Source organism: Saccostrea echinata, unplaced genomic scaffold (genome assembly GCF_033153115.1).
Source record: "Saccostrea echinata isolate AGI-Se365-2 ecotype Australia unplaced genomic scaffold, CSIRO_AGI_Sech_v1 ptg000012l, whole genome shotgun sequence".
In the NCBI taxonomy this organism is placed as follows: Eukaryota; Metazoa; Mollusca; class Bivalvia; order Ostreida; family Ostreidae; genus Saccostrea; species Saccostrea echinata.
In genome coordinates this window covers 15,521,798-15,539,589 of record NW_026889761.1, presented here as the reverse complement: position 1 = coordinate 15,539,589, position 17,792 = coordinate 15,521,798, and the positions used below count along the sequence as shown (strand labels likewise).

At 33.7% G+C, this 17,792-nt stretch overlaps 2 protein-coding genes across 2 annotated transcripts; both read right to left on the bottom strand.

Annotated features, from left to right (window-relative positions):
- Positions 1-1,328: 1,328 nt before the first annotated feature.
- Positions 1,329-3,236, bottom strand: LOC133186010 (placenta-specific gene 8 protein-like). The gene is made up of 3 exons (XM_061321291.1): positions 3,078-3,236; positions 1,708-1,847; positions 1,329-1,557 (listed from the first exon to the last, which is right to left on the bottom strand). The coding sequence occupies exons 1-3, from the start codon at positions 3,202-3,204 to the stop codon at positions 1,462-1,464; spliced, it is 363 nt and encodes a 120-aa protein (XP_061177275.1). The 5' UTR covers positions 3,205-3,236; the 3' UTR covers positions 1,329-1,461.
- A 5,236-nt stretch (positions 3,237-8,472) lies between these two features.
- LOC133186008 (cornifelin homolog B-like) lies at positions 8,473-13,678 on the bottom strand. Its single transcript, XM_061321290.1, has 3 exons — positions 13,533-13,678; positions 8,828-8,967; positions 8,473-8,701 (listed from the first exon to the last, which is right to left on the bottom strand). Exons 1-3 carry the CDS (start codon positions 13,657-13,659, stop codon positions 8,606-8,608), a joined length of 363 nt encoding a protein of 120 aa, XP_061177274.1. The 5' UTR covers positions 13,660-13,678; the 3' UTR covers positions 8,473-8,605.
- Between the last annotated feature and the right edge of the window lie 4,114 nt (positions 13,679-17,792).

The window sequence follows — 17,792 nt, the reverse complement described above, 5'->3', positions numbered from 1 at the left end:
TTTTTCGTATCATTTTTTTCTTATAATGAAGACAGGCAGTGTTTTGAGATCACGATCAGCTTTTCCTCATTCTTAGCAACAAAGTGCTAAAGTTCAACAATACGCCGCCTACTTTGAAACAAAGCTTTTGTTTATATCGAAAGCTTGTATTCAACAGTACATATATACATTTGTGGTATCTCTCTATTATATAAACATACAGAGAGCAAATATCTTCATACCTGTATGAAGTTTTTTGAAGGTCATAGGTCATTACGTGACCTAATCACGCAGTAATATCTACATAAAAAGACTTACTATACTAAGCAATATAGCATGCTTTTCATGTATAAAAATGTACAGAATACGCAAGTAAAATGATAATCATTTTATTTACAATGAAAACGAGTATTTAACACAGTTCTTGATCGATTTTACATAGAGAATAGAAAACTACGTGTTACATGTATAAGTTTCATGTCTGAGCTCCATAGTCTCAACGTTTATCCTTATTTTCCTTGTAGACCTCTGAATGTTATTTTTTTTTATTAAGATTTACTCACAATAAATTTGAAAATCTGTTGTAAAATATCAGTGTAATGCAATCACACCACAAACAGCTTTTTTTCGTTTTGTACATACTATCGAGATTTATTAAATCATGTTTACCACACGATTCTAGCAGCACTTTTCAATTAAGAAATAAATAACAAGTTTGAAATGAAGTGGGTCAGTCGTGATCGAATCTTCTGAGAAGGCCTTCGGCCTTCAAAGGATTTGATCGCGTCACCGACCCACTTCATTTCATAGTGAAGTTTTTAAACTTGTTATTTATTTCTTAATTGAAAAGTGCTGCTAGAATCGTGTGGTAAACATGATTTAATGAATATTTCTCGATAGTATGTACAAAATGAAAAAAAAAAATTTGGTGAGGTTTCATGCGAAACTTTGGAATATTTTTTTCTGTGACGGAAGAGAAGGATCCTAGCAGCACTTTTCATGGCCCAATGATGATTTTACATAATTATTTTTACAAAGAGAAATGAATTTTCATGGGGTAGTGTTGAACCTTTCACTTTTTCTTTAAGGCAATTTTTCTATTTATAGACGTCACGTGATGACGTTGTAAGAGAGTGCTTATTTCAGCATAAGACTCGTTGACGTCTATACAATGGATAATTATAGTATATGTTTTATCTATGGCTTTTCCAATATATCAATGCAACATTTTACCAAAAAGTGTAAATTCGCCGAATAATGATCTGGTACAGCCTCAACATACCTGCATAAAATCGGTCTTTTAAAACCAGGCAATTGCAAATTCGTGTTGAACATCATAAGGTAAAATATTATATTTTGACAAAAATTATATTCAGATAAATTTGTTCATTTATGATAAGTCAGAAGTTGTTCAAACAAAATGTAATATAAACTTTTGTCTTTGATAATGAAGAAAAAATAGTTGTTAAAATGATCCCATTCTTATGGGACTCCCATGTTGTCGAGCTCCCTTTGCATCTGACACACAGCGCATGCGCCGCAGAACGACAACACCAAACAGTCATTACAGGCGGATCCCTATACGAAATAAAAATCAAATATCTGATAAACCTAAGTAATTTTTTTTTTTGATTCCTTTAATGATTACCTCGGATATTTACATTTCTTCGGGCAATCTAAAGAGGGAAAATAAGATTTTGTGAAGGGTATGTTGATTTTTTTATATACCTGGATGCCTCCAATGGTTCTTATTCTGCTTCTCATAACGACCGTTCCCCCGGGAACACAGTACGGCATACAGCAGCACTCCCCAGTCCTGGAGGCCAAGTTACAGACGGTACACGGTAGACAGAAGTACCCCATTATGCCTATCATATTATGAATAATATATAAAAAATATTGGACATGTAAAATAACATTATATCTTCTACATGTCTTCTGACTTTAGAATGTATAGGTATATGTTGATACTAATACGTCATTTCTGCACAAAACGAACCAATGAATATCGTAAAGAAGCCCAACCAATGCTAATTAATAAAGTGCAATATAATTTTAAAGGCGATTTTTTTTCTAGAGAAATCGAATAATAGATTTAATAGATACTAGAGGCGGGCAACTTTTTTAAGGATAAAATTAATTAAAGCCAACACTAAAGCTATTACTTTGAGGCAACGAATACTTATCACTTAAACTAAACAAAGGCATTTTTGCCGCTGTTCACAGATTTATTATTGAATCTTGTAGGTTTAAATAGTTGTATGATAGAAATTAGTTTATTTATTAATTTATTTATTTGTAAAATTGTGCATAACAAGAATGTGTTATATATAAAGAGAAAGGAAATCGTAAGTTGTCAGAACTTATTTCCTATCCAATTGATTATGTCAATAAAATATGTTAAAAAAAACTATGGATAAAGATAATGACTTCTGTCTCTTTCAAAAAAGTTCCCTGTCAGATCGATCACACAAACAATAAAATGTAAAGCGATAAGATATGATACGACATCGACATTTTTTTTAATTATAAGCTATTTGAGTGAATGTTGTAATGAAAAGTCCATTTAATGTGAGAAATTCTATTAAAATATGTAACGTCAAAGAGATACTTTAATTAATTTTAAAAATGACATTGCATGGATCATTCTGTATGCATAAAAACTATACAGAGCAAAAAACATACAACTAATAGGAGATGTAAATATCTTCTTGTATTTTCTTTCAAGAAATATTTATGTTGCTCTTCATGTATTCGGGAACTGTTGGTATTATTTAGTACGTATACAAACAAGATACTACATGTAGATATGTGCAAATGTCTGCTTTTAAAGTTATTTGATAATAATTTACAGTGAAAATTTGTCCCTTTTTGCTTTTGGACAATTTGCTATCATCTTTAATGAGCGCAGTTAAGACTGAAAAACGTACGAACTCTAAAGAGCCAAACACCTTTCAATGCATATAGTTTTATTGCCATTCTGACGGCCTCATGGATGGTCTTTGCAATGTTTTTCAAATGAATAGCAAATACATGATGCTTGTTATGTTGTACATACATAATGAACAATTTTTTAGGATCTACCAATGAACACTTACATGACGTGATGTCTGAGAAGCAATCAAAGAGTCCAGTGGTCCAGTTTCTGTGACCGTCTATACCTGTGACCATCAAGGGATTGCCTGTGCCTGCAACAGGCTGCTGAACGACCACAGTGGTGGACATTTTGTTAAGAGACTTTAGTGAAGGCTATGTATCTGTAAATTAAAGGAAAATTACTGTTAATTTTTACGAGTGTGTTGAATATCCTTGTTCGGAAAATACTACTTCTCTCAAAATATTCTTAAAACACGAAATACATAGTTTTATTGCTATTTGTATGTACATTGTATTAGAAATATGCAATAAAATTTGAATTTTTTGCTATCTGTTATATAAATAGATCATTGCAAAAATATAATAAAATACAGCTGGTATTTTCTGTATTTATTTTAAACTATTCCATTCGAGAAAGTACATGCAATAATTATTGTGTATTTTGCACAGTTTGGTAATTTTTTTTCTAGGTCTTATCACGATCAAATAAAAAATGTACATGTGTGTGGGTGTGGGTGACATCTTTCGGTCAAGACAAGATTTTTTTTTTAAATCCAGATTTTCTCAATCGTAGATATGAAATCATCTAAAATATTCAAAGATCACTGTATCTTAAATATAGAAGTTCTGAAGGTTTGGTTCAGAAATTTATCCACATTCATTTGTGTTTAATATATTCTATAGACTTTTTGTATAGATATTTATCAGAAATAATAGTAAAATGGCATGAACTAATGTATATCTTTAACGATACAAGGGGCTTTTTTCCATATCATAATCACATACATGTAGCTTACTTCTAGATGGTTAGGAGTAGAAAAACTAATTATAAAGTACACTTTAAATATTTGAACTTAGGCTATCCCTAGGACCTGAGCAATTGGGGCACACATTTCACAAATTTAGTAAACAGTTGATATGGGGGAGCTTAAGGGGTGTGAATGTCATTATTTTTTCCTAGAAAGCTCAATGTTCATCATAATCATGGAAACCTTTTACTATAAGAACTCAATAACTTTAAGGCAGTTTTAATATACGTTTACTTAAATAGCTCAATACTTGGAAGTGAACCACTGACCTGAAGACCCTAAATTTGGTACAGGGCCAATTTCTTATTTTAATCACGTAAATAGTATTCCTGCCTGGTGTCCATGAGAGAGAGGAAGGATTTAAATGGTTTAAAATGATTTAAAACTTTATTTTCAATATCTTACTAGGCTCCATCCTAGATCTTGAACAATGAACATGTGCTTATGAATAATACAACTTTGACAGAGAGCCAAATGCTCAATATAATCTTTTAAATGTACAAAAAAAATAATATGTTTAAATTTGGCCACATCCCAAAGATTTCACTGGGAGAGAAGGAAGAAGAGCCAATAAAATGCAAAGGTTTTGGTATTTATCCCTTCTACCTTGCATGCTTTATACCAAAATTGGTAAAATGTGGTGTAGCTTTTGGAGAAAGAAAAAGCACGACGGGCGATAATGATCGAGAAAAGATAGCAAAAGCTAGCTTAAAACTCTTTAGTCACCTACAAGAAAATTTAAAAGGATATCAATGATTTGTCATTTTTTATCAAACCCAAATTTGAATTCAATATACAATGAAGTAAAGGTTTATCTTTCTTTAAAATAATAAACATTTTAACGAAAGAATTCAATGTTAACACTTAATGAATTTGATTTTCTTAACGGAAGACTTACCCCCTATTCTACGGAGAGCGTTTGATATTGAAATGTATATTCACAATCACGAGGCCGGGGAGAATTTGATAAAAGGCACATGAATCTTAATAATTGTTATCTTAACTGGCTGATAAATCGTGTGCGCTATGTAAATTCACATTAAGATACATCTAAGACTTTCACGGTTTGTTTACGTAATCACAAAGATACTTCATATTCTTTATCTCACTAGCCACAAAAATATGTTTCAAATCTTTTCAGAAGGGTACCTATGCAAATATATGTAACTTATTTTTGGAAGTAAAATAACATTTTCCTTTTTTGATCTGCTCCTGATTTGTTTTGCTTCAATGGACTTTTGAGCTTGATTACTGTTCGTTATCTCCATATTTCATTCTTTAAAACAGATTTTATTATTTGTACCTCTGATCTTCTAGCTCTATATGTTATTTTGTCGTGATAAATTCCTTTTTATGTCCTTAAATTTATTTTTGACATATATATGTTTATGCTAATATTTGCATTATTTTTGGCAGTGTTATTTATACCCTGCTTATAAGGAATGTATGCATGGTGATTAACAATCTTTTGTTCAATATACTCTTTCATTGGCCACAGCTTTCATTCTAATGTACGTTAAGGATCACAATTGTTCAGGTAAACTTGTTTCTTCATGAAAACAGTTGTAAGAATATTTAGGAATGCACCGTACATTTCACACAAATAACGAAGTATAATAATTCGGGGAAACAGAAAAGCTGTAGCGGATTACTTTCTGGAAAAGTGAAAATGTTTTACGTCTCCATGAAAAAAAATCTATGAATAAATATGTTTCATGCATTAAATTTTCGATTATCTTTCTTCAACTTGTAATATAAAACAGTCTTTAAACTTAAAAGGTATCATATTCTCGGTTATAAAATTTACATGCAATTAACTTTGGAATGAAAGGAAAACATCGTTGAAACATTATACTTAATTGGATGGGATAAATGGCAATACCTATTAATACTTTCTCCATTCAAAAGAGGATGTGTATATATAAATAAATGAATAAGAAGTTATAGAACGGGTAAGAGCAACAGGAACACAAATAATGAGATAAATATGAGCTAGCACAAAATGCAGAATTCTCTCAATTGCGAGATCAAGGGAAGCGTTTGACCTATTGTTTATGTGTAAATTAAGAATAAATAACGAGATGGTGTTGAACATCTTCACTGGGGTCGGAGGCCCAAAGTGGGGGTGTTTTCTCTTAACTATTCAACATCATCGATTGTTAGTGCTGCTTTAAAAAACTTCCATAGAGCCCTAGCCAATCATCTATATATCCAGTGTTGTATTACAACAAAGAAAACCAGCCAAACATAATCACGTGACTGCTATGGTCTAACGTGATGGCAGATATCTAAGGAATGAATTTATTAGCTACCCAAGTCATATTGTATAACCAGTGGGTTGATGTAGTTTACACTTTTATTCTAAATTTATTCGATATGCTTATGTCGATACGATATATCCTTGTGAACTTGAGATAAAAGATACCACAGAGTCTGACACATCTGTTTCATATTTGGATATTTTACTTGAAAAAGACGTTAATGGTAATCTAACAACCAAGCTTTATGATAAACGTGATACCTTTAACTTTTCAATCTTCAACTTCCCTTCATCACCTGCATACGGGGTATATATCTCTCAGTTGATTCGATACGCAAGAGCATGCTCTACGTATGTACAATTTCTAAAACGAGGTTAATTATTGACAAATAAGTTGATGAAACAAGAGATTCAGCTGTCTCGTTTAAAGTCATCATTTCGTAAGTTCTATGGTCGATACAGTGACCTTGTCAGCAAACACAATTTGTCATTGAGTCGGGTGCTGACTGGCGTTTTTCGTGCTAATTGTTAGGCCATTATTTACACACTGAATTGTCGACGGATTTTTCCGTTGTTTCCCGATCATGACAAGGAGCACACGGCGGGTGTGGCCGGTCGGCGGGGGGTGCTCGCTCCTCCATGGCGCCTGGTCCCACCTCTGATGTTTGGAGGTACGTGTTTGCTCTGCTCCTATTTTGTATTCATTAATGGACTTTTGGGCTTGAGTGCTGTTCGTAATATCCATATATTTCATTATTCCTTATACTGAGCATAAGGAGTAGATTACACTTGCCATAGGTAAGGTGCCTGTGGCACTGAAGCTTTTTATATGCAATACACGGAAAATTATAAAGGACACGCACGTCATCAAGCAAGTCATCTAATATCACATATATTATATTACATAGCCGAGGAACGCTCTAAGCAATTCGACTGCACTTGTGTGCATAAATTACAAAGTGAAATCAAAACCGAGTTTGCAATGGAGTGTCTAAAATGAATTTCAAAGCTTCGGGTAGACTTACATAGCTGCTCATCCCTGTAGTACTTATCAGCAAATTTTAAAGGGCGTTAGGTTAATTAAAAACACAGGTATAAAAACCTTTCCTCTCATACATCTTACTTCAAGTCTGAAAATAATTTATTTCAAGCATTTCTCCAATATTTGGAAATACACAACAAATATAAAAAACCCTACGTGGTATTTCAAGAAATTAAGTTCCGTCATATGATTACCTGCCTAGTTAAAGTTAATCATGTAGAAAATTTTACGCAATGCTTTTAGATGAAATTAACTTATTAAAGCGTTCCATATAGAGGCAAGTTTTTTTTAGTTTAGAACTGTTTGTTTGGTATGCATGATAGAAAGCTCTGTATGAAAATTTGTTTTATTAACCGCTCTAGAACTGGTAAAAATAGTCCTATAATGCGTATACTTTATTTTTTTCCGTTGTACATATAAAATTCCAATAAAAAATAAATTTTCGCCAACATTTGACATTGTATTGTTTTTTTTTTTTTTTGTTTTTTTTTTTTTTGTTTTTTTTTTTTTTTTTTTTAAACATTTTTATCTCCAATTTTCACATCTTATCCTTTTACGGGATTCTTCAATAGCATTAAATTGCTTAAACTTTTAAATATAAATTGATAGAAAAAGTATTATAAAGTATTATAAATGGCCTTTTGACTTCCAGAATTAATATGCAGTGTCTTTGGTGGTGAGGAAGCCTTGCCCTTGAAGAAAAATAAATGTGAATTTACATGTTACGAGGTATTTGTATTATATATTTGTCTTTACATGGTATGAGGAAGAAAATATCAACATTTAAATTCATTTTTATGCTGATTGACTATATATTCGAAAATTTATCACTTATATAGAGATATCACCTTACATGCAAATTGATACCTTTACTCTGCAAGCGACCATTGAGCATTGAGGGTCATTCAGCGTGCTAACGCCTAATGAGACAATTAAACTGAAAAAAAAACTTTCTCAAGTAAAAAAAAAACCATTGATCAAAGAATCCAATTTACCTGAAAAGTATCACAATAACTCAAGATATATAGGAAATTTTGTTCAATATGTGTTAGGAAAGCCATGTATTACATTCTGTCATGCTGATTATACATCTTCATTTAAATAATTCTAGAGTAGCCTTTATAATTTTGTAATATTCATGACATTATATATTTTTAAATTTAAAAAAATCGAGCTCTTTCCAGGTAATTATAAATTGCAGTGATTAACTAAATGCATAAACGTGACTCAAAAATTAAAAGTCAATATGCATGCATTGAAAAAATAAACGTTGTCAGGACATGTAATTATCTTTTTAAAATTTATTTTACTATCTAGGACACAGAGCGAGTATACATATGATATATAGAAGCTTCGGAGAGCAGACTTAACACTTTTGTTTAAAAAGACAGTTTCTAGTTATTCTGTGAGATATCTTCTTTATGGAACACCCATGTTGTCGAGTTCTCTCTGCATCTGGCACACTGCACACGGACCACAACATGACAGTACCATACAGTCATTGCAGGCGGAACCCTACGAAGAAATTGATTAAAAGGGATTCGAATGTAAAAACTGTAAACAATCAAAAGTGAACTTAAAACGGATTAGAGGATTAAATTTTATATTGATTTTTTAACATGATTGCGTGACATTTTTCACCTGAATGCCGCCAATGGTTCTGATTCTACTCCTCAAAACGACTGATCCTCCCTGAACACAGTAAGGCATACAACAGCACTCCCCAGTCCTGGTGGCCACGTTACACATGGTACAAGGAAGGCAGAAGTATCCAATTATGCCTGCGTTAAAATTGCCATAGAACTTATAGATAATAGCAATGTTATTTTGACGTTGTAAAGATTGATGCTATTAAACAAGTCATCTTTGAAACTGTTTTCAAGCAAAAATATGATTTTGTTGAGTTGAATTAATGTTCTTGTTCCTTTAACTTTCCTAAATGTCGAGACTAAATTGAGTAACTTTTTAGTTCTGAGTTATATATATTAAAGGGAAAATTAACGCATGCAGGGCATGTTTTTTTGGAATGTATTTTCCATGATTTATATCTTACAAATAGAAATTACTTTAATCGACAAGGTTACAAATCTCATTTGATTTTGATTGATAATTCGAGAGTTATTGAAATTCATTTAACGGTACACCAAAAGTGAATTTGAAAGATTCGTCATTATGTTCTATGCGTCAGTCGCGAATCTTTTTACAGTTTTGATTCTTCTTGCATGGAGATTATCGATGCATTTATCTTTCTCACAGAGAAATTATTCAACCCTTAGAACGAGATACTGAAGAGTAATTTGGGTAATTCGACACATTCTTACCCAACTGTCCAGTTATTCCCAAATATGTTCGATTGGAGACAAAGGCGGAATGTACACAATCAATTAGTTTTATGTTATTGCTTGCGAGAAAATATTGACACACTCTCCACTGCTCCACCTTACAGCAACAAAATGTGGAGGGGGGGGGGACCAGTTTCTAATGTAAAAGGTAAAGATATCGAACATTGGTCGATCTCAGAAAATCCATAAACAATACAAATATGTGACGAGGGCATAAAACACTGACCCCTGGACATTCCAGAAGTGGGATCTAAATGAAAATTTAGCAAAATCCTTTACTCAGAAAAAGTGTTGGCCGCCCCTACCCCCTACCCCTGCGTTCTATGGACCTGATTCTGGCAATATTGGGCGTGGGGTAAACATGCTGGAAATGAGACATACAGTGCACACGGGAGCGATTGGAAGGAATATCAACGTAAAGTCGACAAGCTCGAGGACGAAAATCGTGCAATCGATCTCTTCCAGTTTTGGGTTGAATGTGACAATTGTGATTGCCTACTGAATTAGTACAGTTTTAGTATGGTGAAGTGACGATTACGTAAGTAGCAGGATGGGTAACCCTCTCTGGACATGGCATCGTTACGTGCGGATATCCCCTTTCACAGTTGATCGGAAACCATTTCATTCCTCTCTGACAAGTCATGACATATTTAAGTTCGCTAAAACCTGCACAACAACCTGTCACTGCCTTTGTTTGTACTCGGGAAAAGCAATCTCCAGACCCCATTGAACTTCTGTCAACCGTACCATGATTGCAAAACATTCAAATTGACTGTAAATAGCGAAAAACGATGTGTATTCCATCAGAGTATCAAGTTGTATAACAACATGTGTTGATAAACCTATACATGTCACCGTCAATCTGCACCTTTTAAAGACTTTTCACCACTTTACCTATTAGACTTTATACCGTTTACGTTTCAGTAATTTTGAATATCCATATCATGTATAGTAATCATAATAATCCTTAGAACAATTACATGTATAATAATTTTCTTCAAATTATAAGAATTTGGTCACTCTGAATAAAAATAGCTTCCCAAAACTATTCAACCGTGAAAGTTATCTTCCTACCTACGCAAAACACAAGTAGTATTATAAGTACAAGTTTGTCGAATATTTGTTTTTATAATTCTTAATACTCTGGTGGTATACACATTATTTCCGTTATTTCCAGTTAATTTGCATTTGATGATTTCATGTTACGACTGATTGAAGTTCAGAGGGGTCAGGTTATTGCATAGCTTTTAAGAGGTCAAATTCAACAACTGTTTGATGTGCAGTTTTTTATGAATGTTCCCGTTAAAGAACCATCATCAGAGAGAAAGCGGAAGTGCCGTCGCCTATCGACGCCACGTCAAAACAAAACTACTCCGCTTCCAAACTGCGTAATCATCAAGTTATTACTTCTGAAACCACTTATAATACAGTTGGTATTTAAAATCGTTACGTTCACCCAAACCCGGAAGAAGCCAATCTTGTGAGTTTGTGAGCTTATTGCCCTTATGTTTGTCCCTTCGCATATCTTACGGCTAACTTTCCAGCATAATGACTCCCTGTCCCATATAATCAGAGTTTGTCAAAACTTTTTCGCATACAATCAGATTAATGTAGTTCCACATTTGTTGAACCTTTGTTTGGACGAGTGACAGTAGGGTAAGATGGCGTTGGAATGCTACTCTCGATTAGCTTAGGGCTGCCTTGATTGTGCGGAATATTATCTTCTTGTGAAGGATAGTTACTTTCATTCATATGTCGACTCGATCTATCTCAGTGAACTTGATATAAAAGATATCATAGAGTCTGACACATGTGTTCCATATTTGAATGTTTTACTAGAAAAAGACGTAAATGGTAAACTAACAACAAAATATTGTGATAAACCTGATGACTTCAACTTTTCTATCGTTCACTTCCCTTGCTTATGTAGCATATTTATGTAGCAATATACCCTTATCACTTGCATATGGGTTTTTGTCTCCCATTTGATTCGATACGCAAGAGCATGTTCTACGTACGAACAATTTCGTAAACTAGGCAAGCTATTGACAAACAAGTTGCTGAAACAAGAATATGAGGGGTTCTCCTTTAAAGTCACCATTACGTATATTTCATGGTAGATACAATGATCTTGTCAGCAAATTGAATTTATCTTTAAGTCGAATGCATTTTCATACTAATTGTTTACATACTATGAATAAAACTTGATTATCTACAGTTTTTTTCCGTTTGCCCGATCATAACAATGACCATACGGCGTGTGACCGGTCGACAGGGGATGCTTACTCCCCCATGGCACCTGCTCCCACCTCTGATGTTTTTAGTGGTCCGTGTTTGCTCTGTTCCTGACTGTATTGTTTCAATTGACTATTGAGCTCGATTACTGTTCGTTATCTTCATATTTCATTAATGCACTGATGAACATTGTGCACCGGAAAATTAGGGCTTTGACAAATTTCCAAGAGAAGCGAGGGAGATACTGTCAAGTCGTTAGATTTCCTTTTGGAGATGGGGGAGTGCGGTTACCGTCAAATGCGCTTCAATTACTCATGAATCATCGGTTAAAATCTTCTTGTGATTTTGATGCCTTATTACTTGTTCATCTATAATATTTTAAAACGTTAGAAAACAATATTTGAAGAAACATTCGAATAGATATTATTATTTTACCTGAGTTTCTTCCTTTCAGTATATTTCGTGGAAAATTTTTCATTTGTCATGAAACCAGGTCATAATAATGAGGTAAAACCCAATTTTTGTTTGTTTGTAAATTAGGTGTGCACTTCCCTATATAACATGTCCTCGAAAATCTAAGTATCTTGAATAATTCCATTCACTTTTAATAGGGCAATTTTTTTTTTTTCAAACACTCTCAACTAAGGCAATGAAACGTATATGAAACTAGGGCGTACTGCTTAGGCAACAATCTACATAACACTTGGATAGAAAACATTGTTAATGACATTTTGTTTTATTCAAATTAATTATTAAGTATTATGCTATGTATCTGTAATATCAGTTTTTCAAGATTTTGGTATCCCATATTTTCTTGTTTATTTATGTCGTCTTTAAACTAATTTAATACTTTTCTTTCGTGATATATTGAGTTTAAAGCATTGCTGCAGTTGACTATGATAAACATGTTTACAACAAACATCTTTTGTGATATTTAAATCCAAAGTGCACAAATTGATTGGATTTTTCGCTTGAACAGGTGCATCTCCGATCGGGAATGTTATGGTTGACAAACATAAAACTGGTTGTGTTTGCTGGTATTATAGTGCAAATAACGCTTTCTGAGATGACGAAAATAGTAATTTAATCTGCCTTAAAAAGTTTTGAATGTTTGACATTCTATCAAGATTTGGGATGACACCTGATCCTACCTCTTATGTTTTGAGAGGTCCATGTTTAGTCTGCTCTAAATTTATACTTTCCAATGGACTTTTGATCTTGATTAGTGTTCGTTATCTTCATATTTCATGTATGTTTTTATCACGAAAGCAAAATATTTTAACTGTTTCGAAAGAGAACTTTACAAGTTTTATATGTCAGTGCAAATGGACAGTGAAAATTAGGAACAGTATTCAGGCTAAAAAGTCAAATACAACCGTAAACAGTAAGCAGAGCAAACATCCTCTGAAATTATCAGAGGTGGGATCAGGTGCCATGAAGGAGTAACCATCCCTGTCGACCGGTCACAAGTGCCGTGAGAAAAATGTACAACGCACCGCTATTTGCTTGTTTACTCGTTTGTTAGTTTGTTTTACACATGATTTTATATCTTAGGCATCATATTTAGAAACTACAGCAACATTTCATGTGTGATAATATAAAAATTAGATAGCAAAAAATAAACAGGTATTATAACTGAACTGATTCATAATCTTGCAAGTGGAATAAATTATAAAATTGACAAAATGCAGTTTGTTTTACCATAAAACACTGCTTTTGCATGTTTCGATTGGACAACTTTTTGTGATTAACAAAAGTTAAACACTTACACGTTTTAATGTCGGAGAAGCAGTCAAATAGGCCAGTGCTCCACTGTCTGTAACCGTGAATATCAGTCACCATCAGTTTATTATTTGGAACGGCTGTTGGTTGTTGAACAACTACCGTAGTTGACATGTTGTTGGTCTTTGTATGACTGACAAGTAAACTGACATGAATTTTAAAATGTTAAATTTTTGGTATATTAGGATTTTTCTTTGTTAAATGGAAAAATGCTAATCTTTGGCAATTCGAATATTACTAATAAAAAATTTCATTTGGTAACGTGTACGCCTTTACAGAAAAACAAGAATATGCGACGTATAAATTTAGATTAAGAAAATAATCAAGTGATCATTTTTAAAGAATTATATAAATATGTAAATTGAAAAATCTGAGGAAAAAATGGAATATACTGTAAAACCCTTTATTAATAAAAAGGAATTCTTATGAAATTGAACTCAGACGTGAAATATTTATAAGCATCTAAAAATTAGCAAGAACGTACCTTTCTGTGCCTGCAACGTTTACAATTACACGCTGTTCCTGGGGTGTTTGAAGTAATGCAGGAAGAGGTTTGTTATGTTTGTTTGTCACCTAGAGACTGTGAATAACATCATCGTCTCCTGTCACCAATGAGCAATGTATATTATTGGGATTAATTTAAAAGTTAATGTGCAAGTTTATTGTCCCCTTTCTTTTCACTCTATTCCTTTAGTTTCCTTTGTACATCAGAAAGCACCTTAAAATCTTACACAATCTGTCACAGAAAAATCTTACTAGATAAAATGTTAATTGTAATTATCAAAACCGGATAACTGGAAAAAAGTATTGAAAACCATCCAATTTTATGTGCTGACGAGAAAACAATGTTTCAAGCCTTACAGCTGAAAAGTAGAAACACGAAACACAGCAGTACTCACTTCGCTCAAAAAACTTAGCATACATATCAATTAATTCTCTTGGTGGTTATATTTTTAACTACCCTTACTTTGAATCATAAAAATGTGTAAAGTTTATACAGGCCACTCCTCCATCTATACTACAGTAAAAAATTCTCGAAAGGGACGTAAAACTGCATGCAATCAATCAATCCCTCTATTCTTCCAAACTGACACTGTACAAACTTAAGTTAGAAAAAGCTCATTAGAGCCTAAATTTGTTCTTTTAATATATTTTACGATTTTAGTCAATGCCTTTGTTAGTAATTGAAATATCTGAATTAATTAATCAGTATTAAACAAATTTGATGTTCTTAAAACAAACGGCGTTGATGAAAAAGCGTATGACTGGTTTGTAATAAACTAATTTATAAAGTCCTTGTTTATAATATAAAAGAAAAAAGTAACTGCGCTGAAAAATATCTGGTACTTCATTTTGTTTCATATTCTGTATAATATATAAGCATCTCCGATATATTTTAGGGACAGATGATATAAACATTTTTTTAGAGCGAGCGCCGCTCGTCACTGCGAGCTCTTAAAGCAAAGCCTGGGTGACGAGAAAATTTGGACTTTGCACATTGATTCAAATGATTTTTTTCCGCAGTTGTATGTGGTCCCGTAACCCTTAGAAAAATGCATCTCGCTGCAAGCTACGTTCTCGCGGTAGCACGACGTTCAAAGATAAAAATAAACTCGCCTTGATTTTAATGGATTTATAGCATATAAATAGTAGATTAAACGTCCTTGATAAAATTCGCACTGCTCAGACTTCGTTTTGGTAATGCAACATATTACGACGTTATGTGACGTCAGAGTCAGAATCTAGACGTAACAAATACCATGTGCGGTTTGACGAGCCCGATCTAAATTAAAACTGAATAAGTGTCCTAACGGTCGCACCGTCAACATATTAAATCATAAAAAATAACATTTGTTATCATGTGTTATAAATAAAATAAATAAGTTTATCAATAAAGATTTTATTTTTCGTTCAAAATTTCACAGTTATGTTCTATAAAGTGAAAAAAATGTATAGATTTATAAGGGTGATTGCAGTAAGACAGAACATCATTGTGGTGACGCTCAATCCGGAATTTTGCTTTCCGTCTTTGTATACTATTTCTTCTAGACAGGAAGTTATTAGATCGTACAAGCATGCTGTTGTATGCCATCATTTTATCTAGAAATTAGGAGTTTGGCCCTGCACAGAGTAAGTGTTTTATCTCAAATTATATGAATTATTACTGTTATTATGAATATTGTAATTTTTTATTGTTTAAAAACCTTATATCAGAGATTTGATAACTCGAACGTAATGTAAACAAACCTGGAATTACTTCATTGAAATTTAGGTCATGTTTTGCTTTAGATATTTGGTGTATTCTTAAAAGTAGCATTTATTAGACACTGTGTTGATCATAATTCAATGTGACATGTACATCAGTAAGGCTTATCTTGTACAATCTGTTTTGTTGTATTGTTTACAGTTTTGTACCCTCTCCGCGGGTTTTTGGATAGCAATAAAAATTGCACAGTACAAAATCTAGGCGCCAAGCTTCATCAGAATGGCAGATGGGAAACCTTCCACGGAAATGGACAAGCAACGGCAGCAAGCACTCGCAGAAAAGGCTGAACAGATTTATGAAAGGAAAGTAGAAAAATACAAAGACAAGCGAAGTGTAAAATCTAAGCGATCAAAGTTACCCAAACTATCGAATCTGTCCAGTGTAAGTTCATTATACCTTAAGCAGAAAACCAAGGTCGAAGAAGCTCGTGTCAAATTGAAATACGCAAAGCAAGAAGCAGAATTATTGAAGGAAAAGGCTGCACTGGAAGCTAAGATGTCTATTCTGGACAAAGAAAGACAATATGAGGAGTGCACTCAAGGATTAAATGCTTTGAATGAATGTATTGACTTGGCATCAAGTGAAGAAGAGGAGGAGCCTGATGAAAATGAATTAACAGACACTCGAGAGTCCCGTGTTAAGCAGTACGTTGAAGAACAAAATCAGATGTCGCGTTCATGTCGCTCTCCACCTGAAACTCAAGACTGTGCCTATGACAGTGATCAGTGTACAACTCAAGTTACACCATTAAACATGTTAAATGCAGAAACTCCTCCATTCGTTCCAAGACAAGGAAATATGTGTGAAGAATTCTCTAAATTCATGGTAAAGAAGGACATGCTTTTGAAAAGGATTCATGGATTTGATGACAGACCAGAGTTCTTTGGCTCATGGAAAAGCACCTTTGTGAATGTAGTACAAGAACTGAATCTTAGTCCCGCAGAAGAGGTTGACTTACTTATACAGTATTTAGGACCCGAGTCAAAGAAATCAGCTATGGGTATCCGGTCAGCCAACTACAGTGATTCTTCTCGAGCAAGAGACAGGATCTGGCAGAGATTGATTGAACGTTACGCAAGACCAGAATTAGTCGAATCCTCTATCAAACAGAAACTTATATCTTTTCCAAAAATCGCAAGCAAGGAAGTGAAAAAACTATATGAACTTGTGGACATTGTGGTGGAAATTGAATCTTTAAAGAAAGATGAACAGTATTTTAGTCTCTTTGCTTCATATGACTCTTCAGCTGGAGTTAATTTAATTGTCAATAAACTTCCTTATCAGTTACAGGAAAAGTGGACCAATGAGGCAAGCAGATACAAAGAGCAACACGACCTGGCCTTTCCACCATTCCACATATTTGCACACTTTCTGGAAAAGATGGCAAGAGTGAAAAATGACCCGTCCTTTGTTTACGAAGATACAAGACCATGTAAACTGAAACCTCAAACTTCATCTCATTCTGTTTTTGTCAAAAAGGTGGATGTGCCAGTCACGAACTCTGTGTCAGAAACAAAGACATCGGCTTTGACTATATGTCCCTTACATAAAACGAACCACAGTTTAAATAAGTGTCACCAGTTTCGTGAGAAATCGTTACAGGATCGACTAGAGTTCTTAAGAAGTAAAGGACTTTGTTTTAAGTGCTGTGGTCAGAGGAGTCACCTAGCTAAGGACTGTCGCTCAACTGTGATGTGTAGTGTGTGTAAAGCAACCAATCACCCAACGGCTTTGCATATAGACAAACCTACTCACAGTGATCAAGACTGTAACAAGAACTATCTTGCTAAGACTACCACAGAAGAAGTGACATCAGCTTGCTCCATGGTCTGTGGAAGAACAGGTGCAAGCAAGTCTTGTGCTAAGACAGTATTAGTGAAAGTATATCCCAGAGGATGTCCAGAGAAAGCTGTTCTTACATATGCCATTGTGGATGAACAGAGCAACCGCTCTCTAGCAAGGTCAGCATTCTTTGACCTCT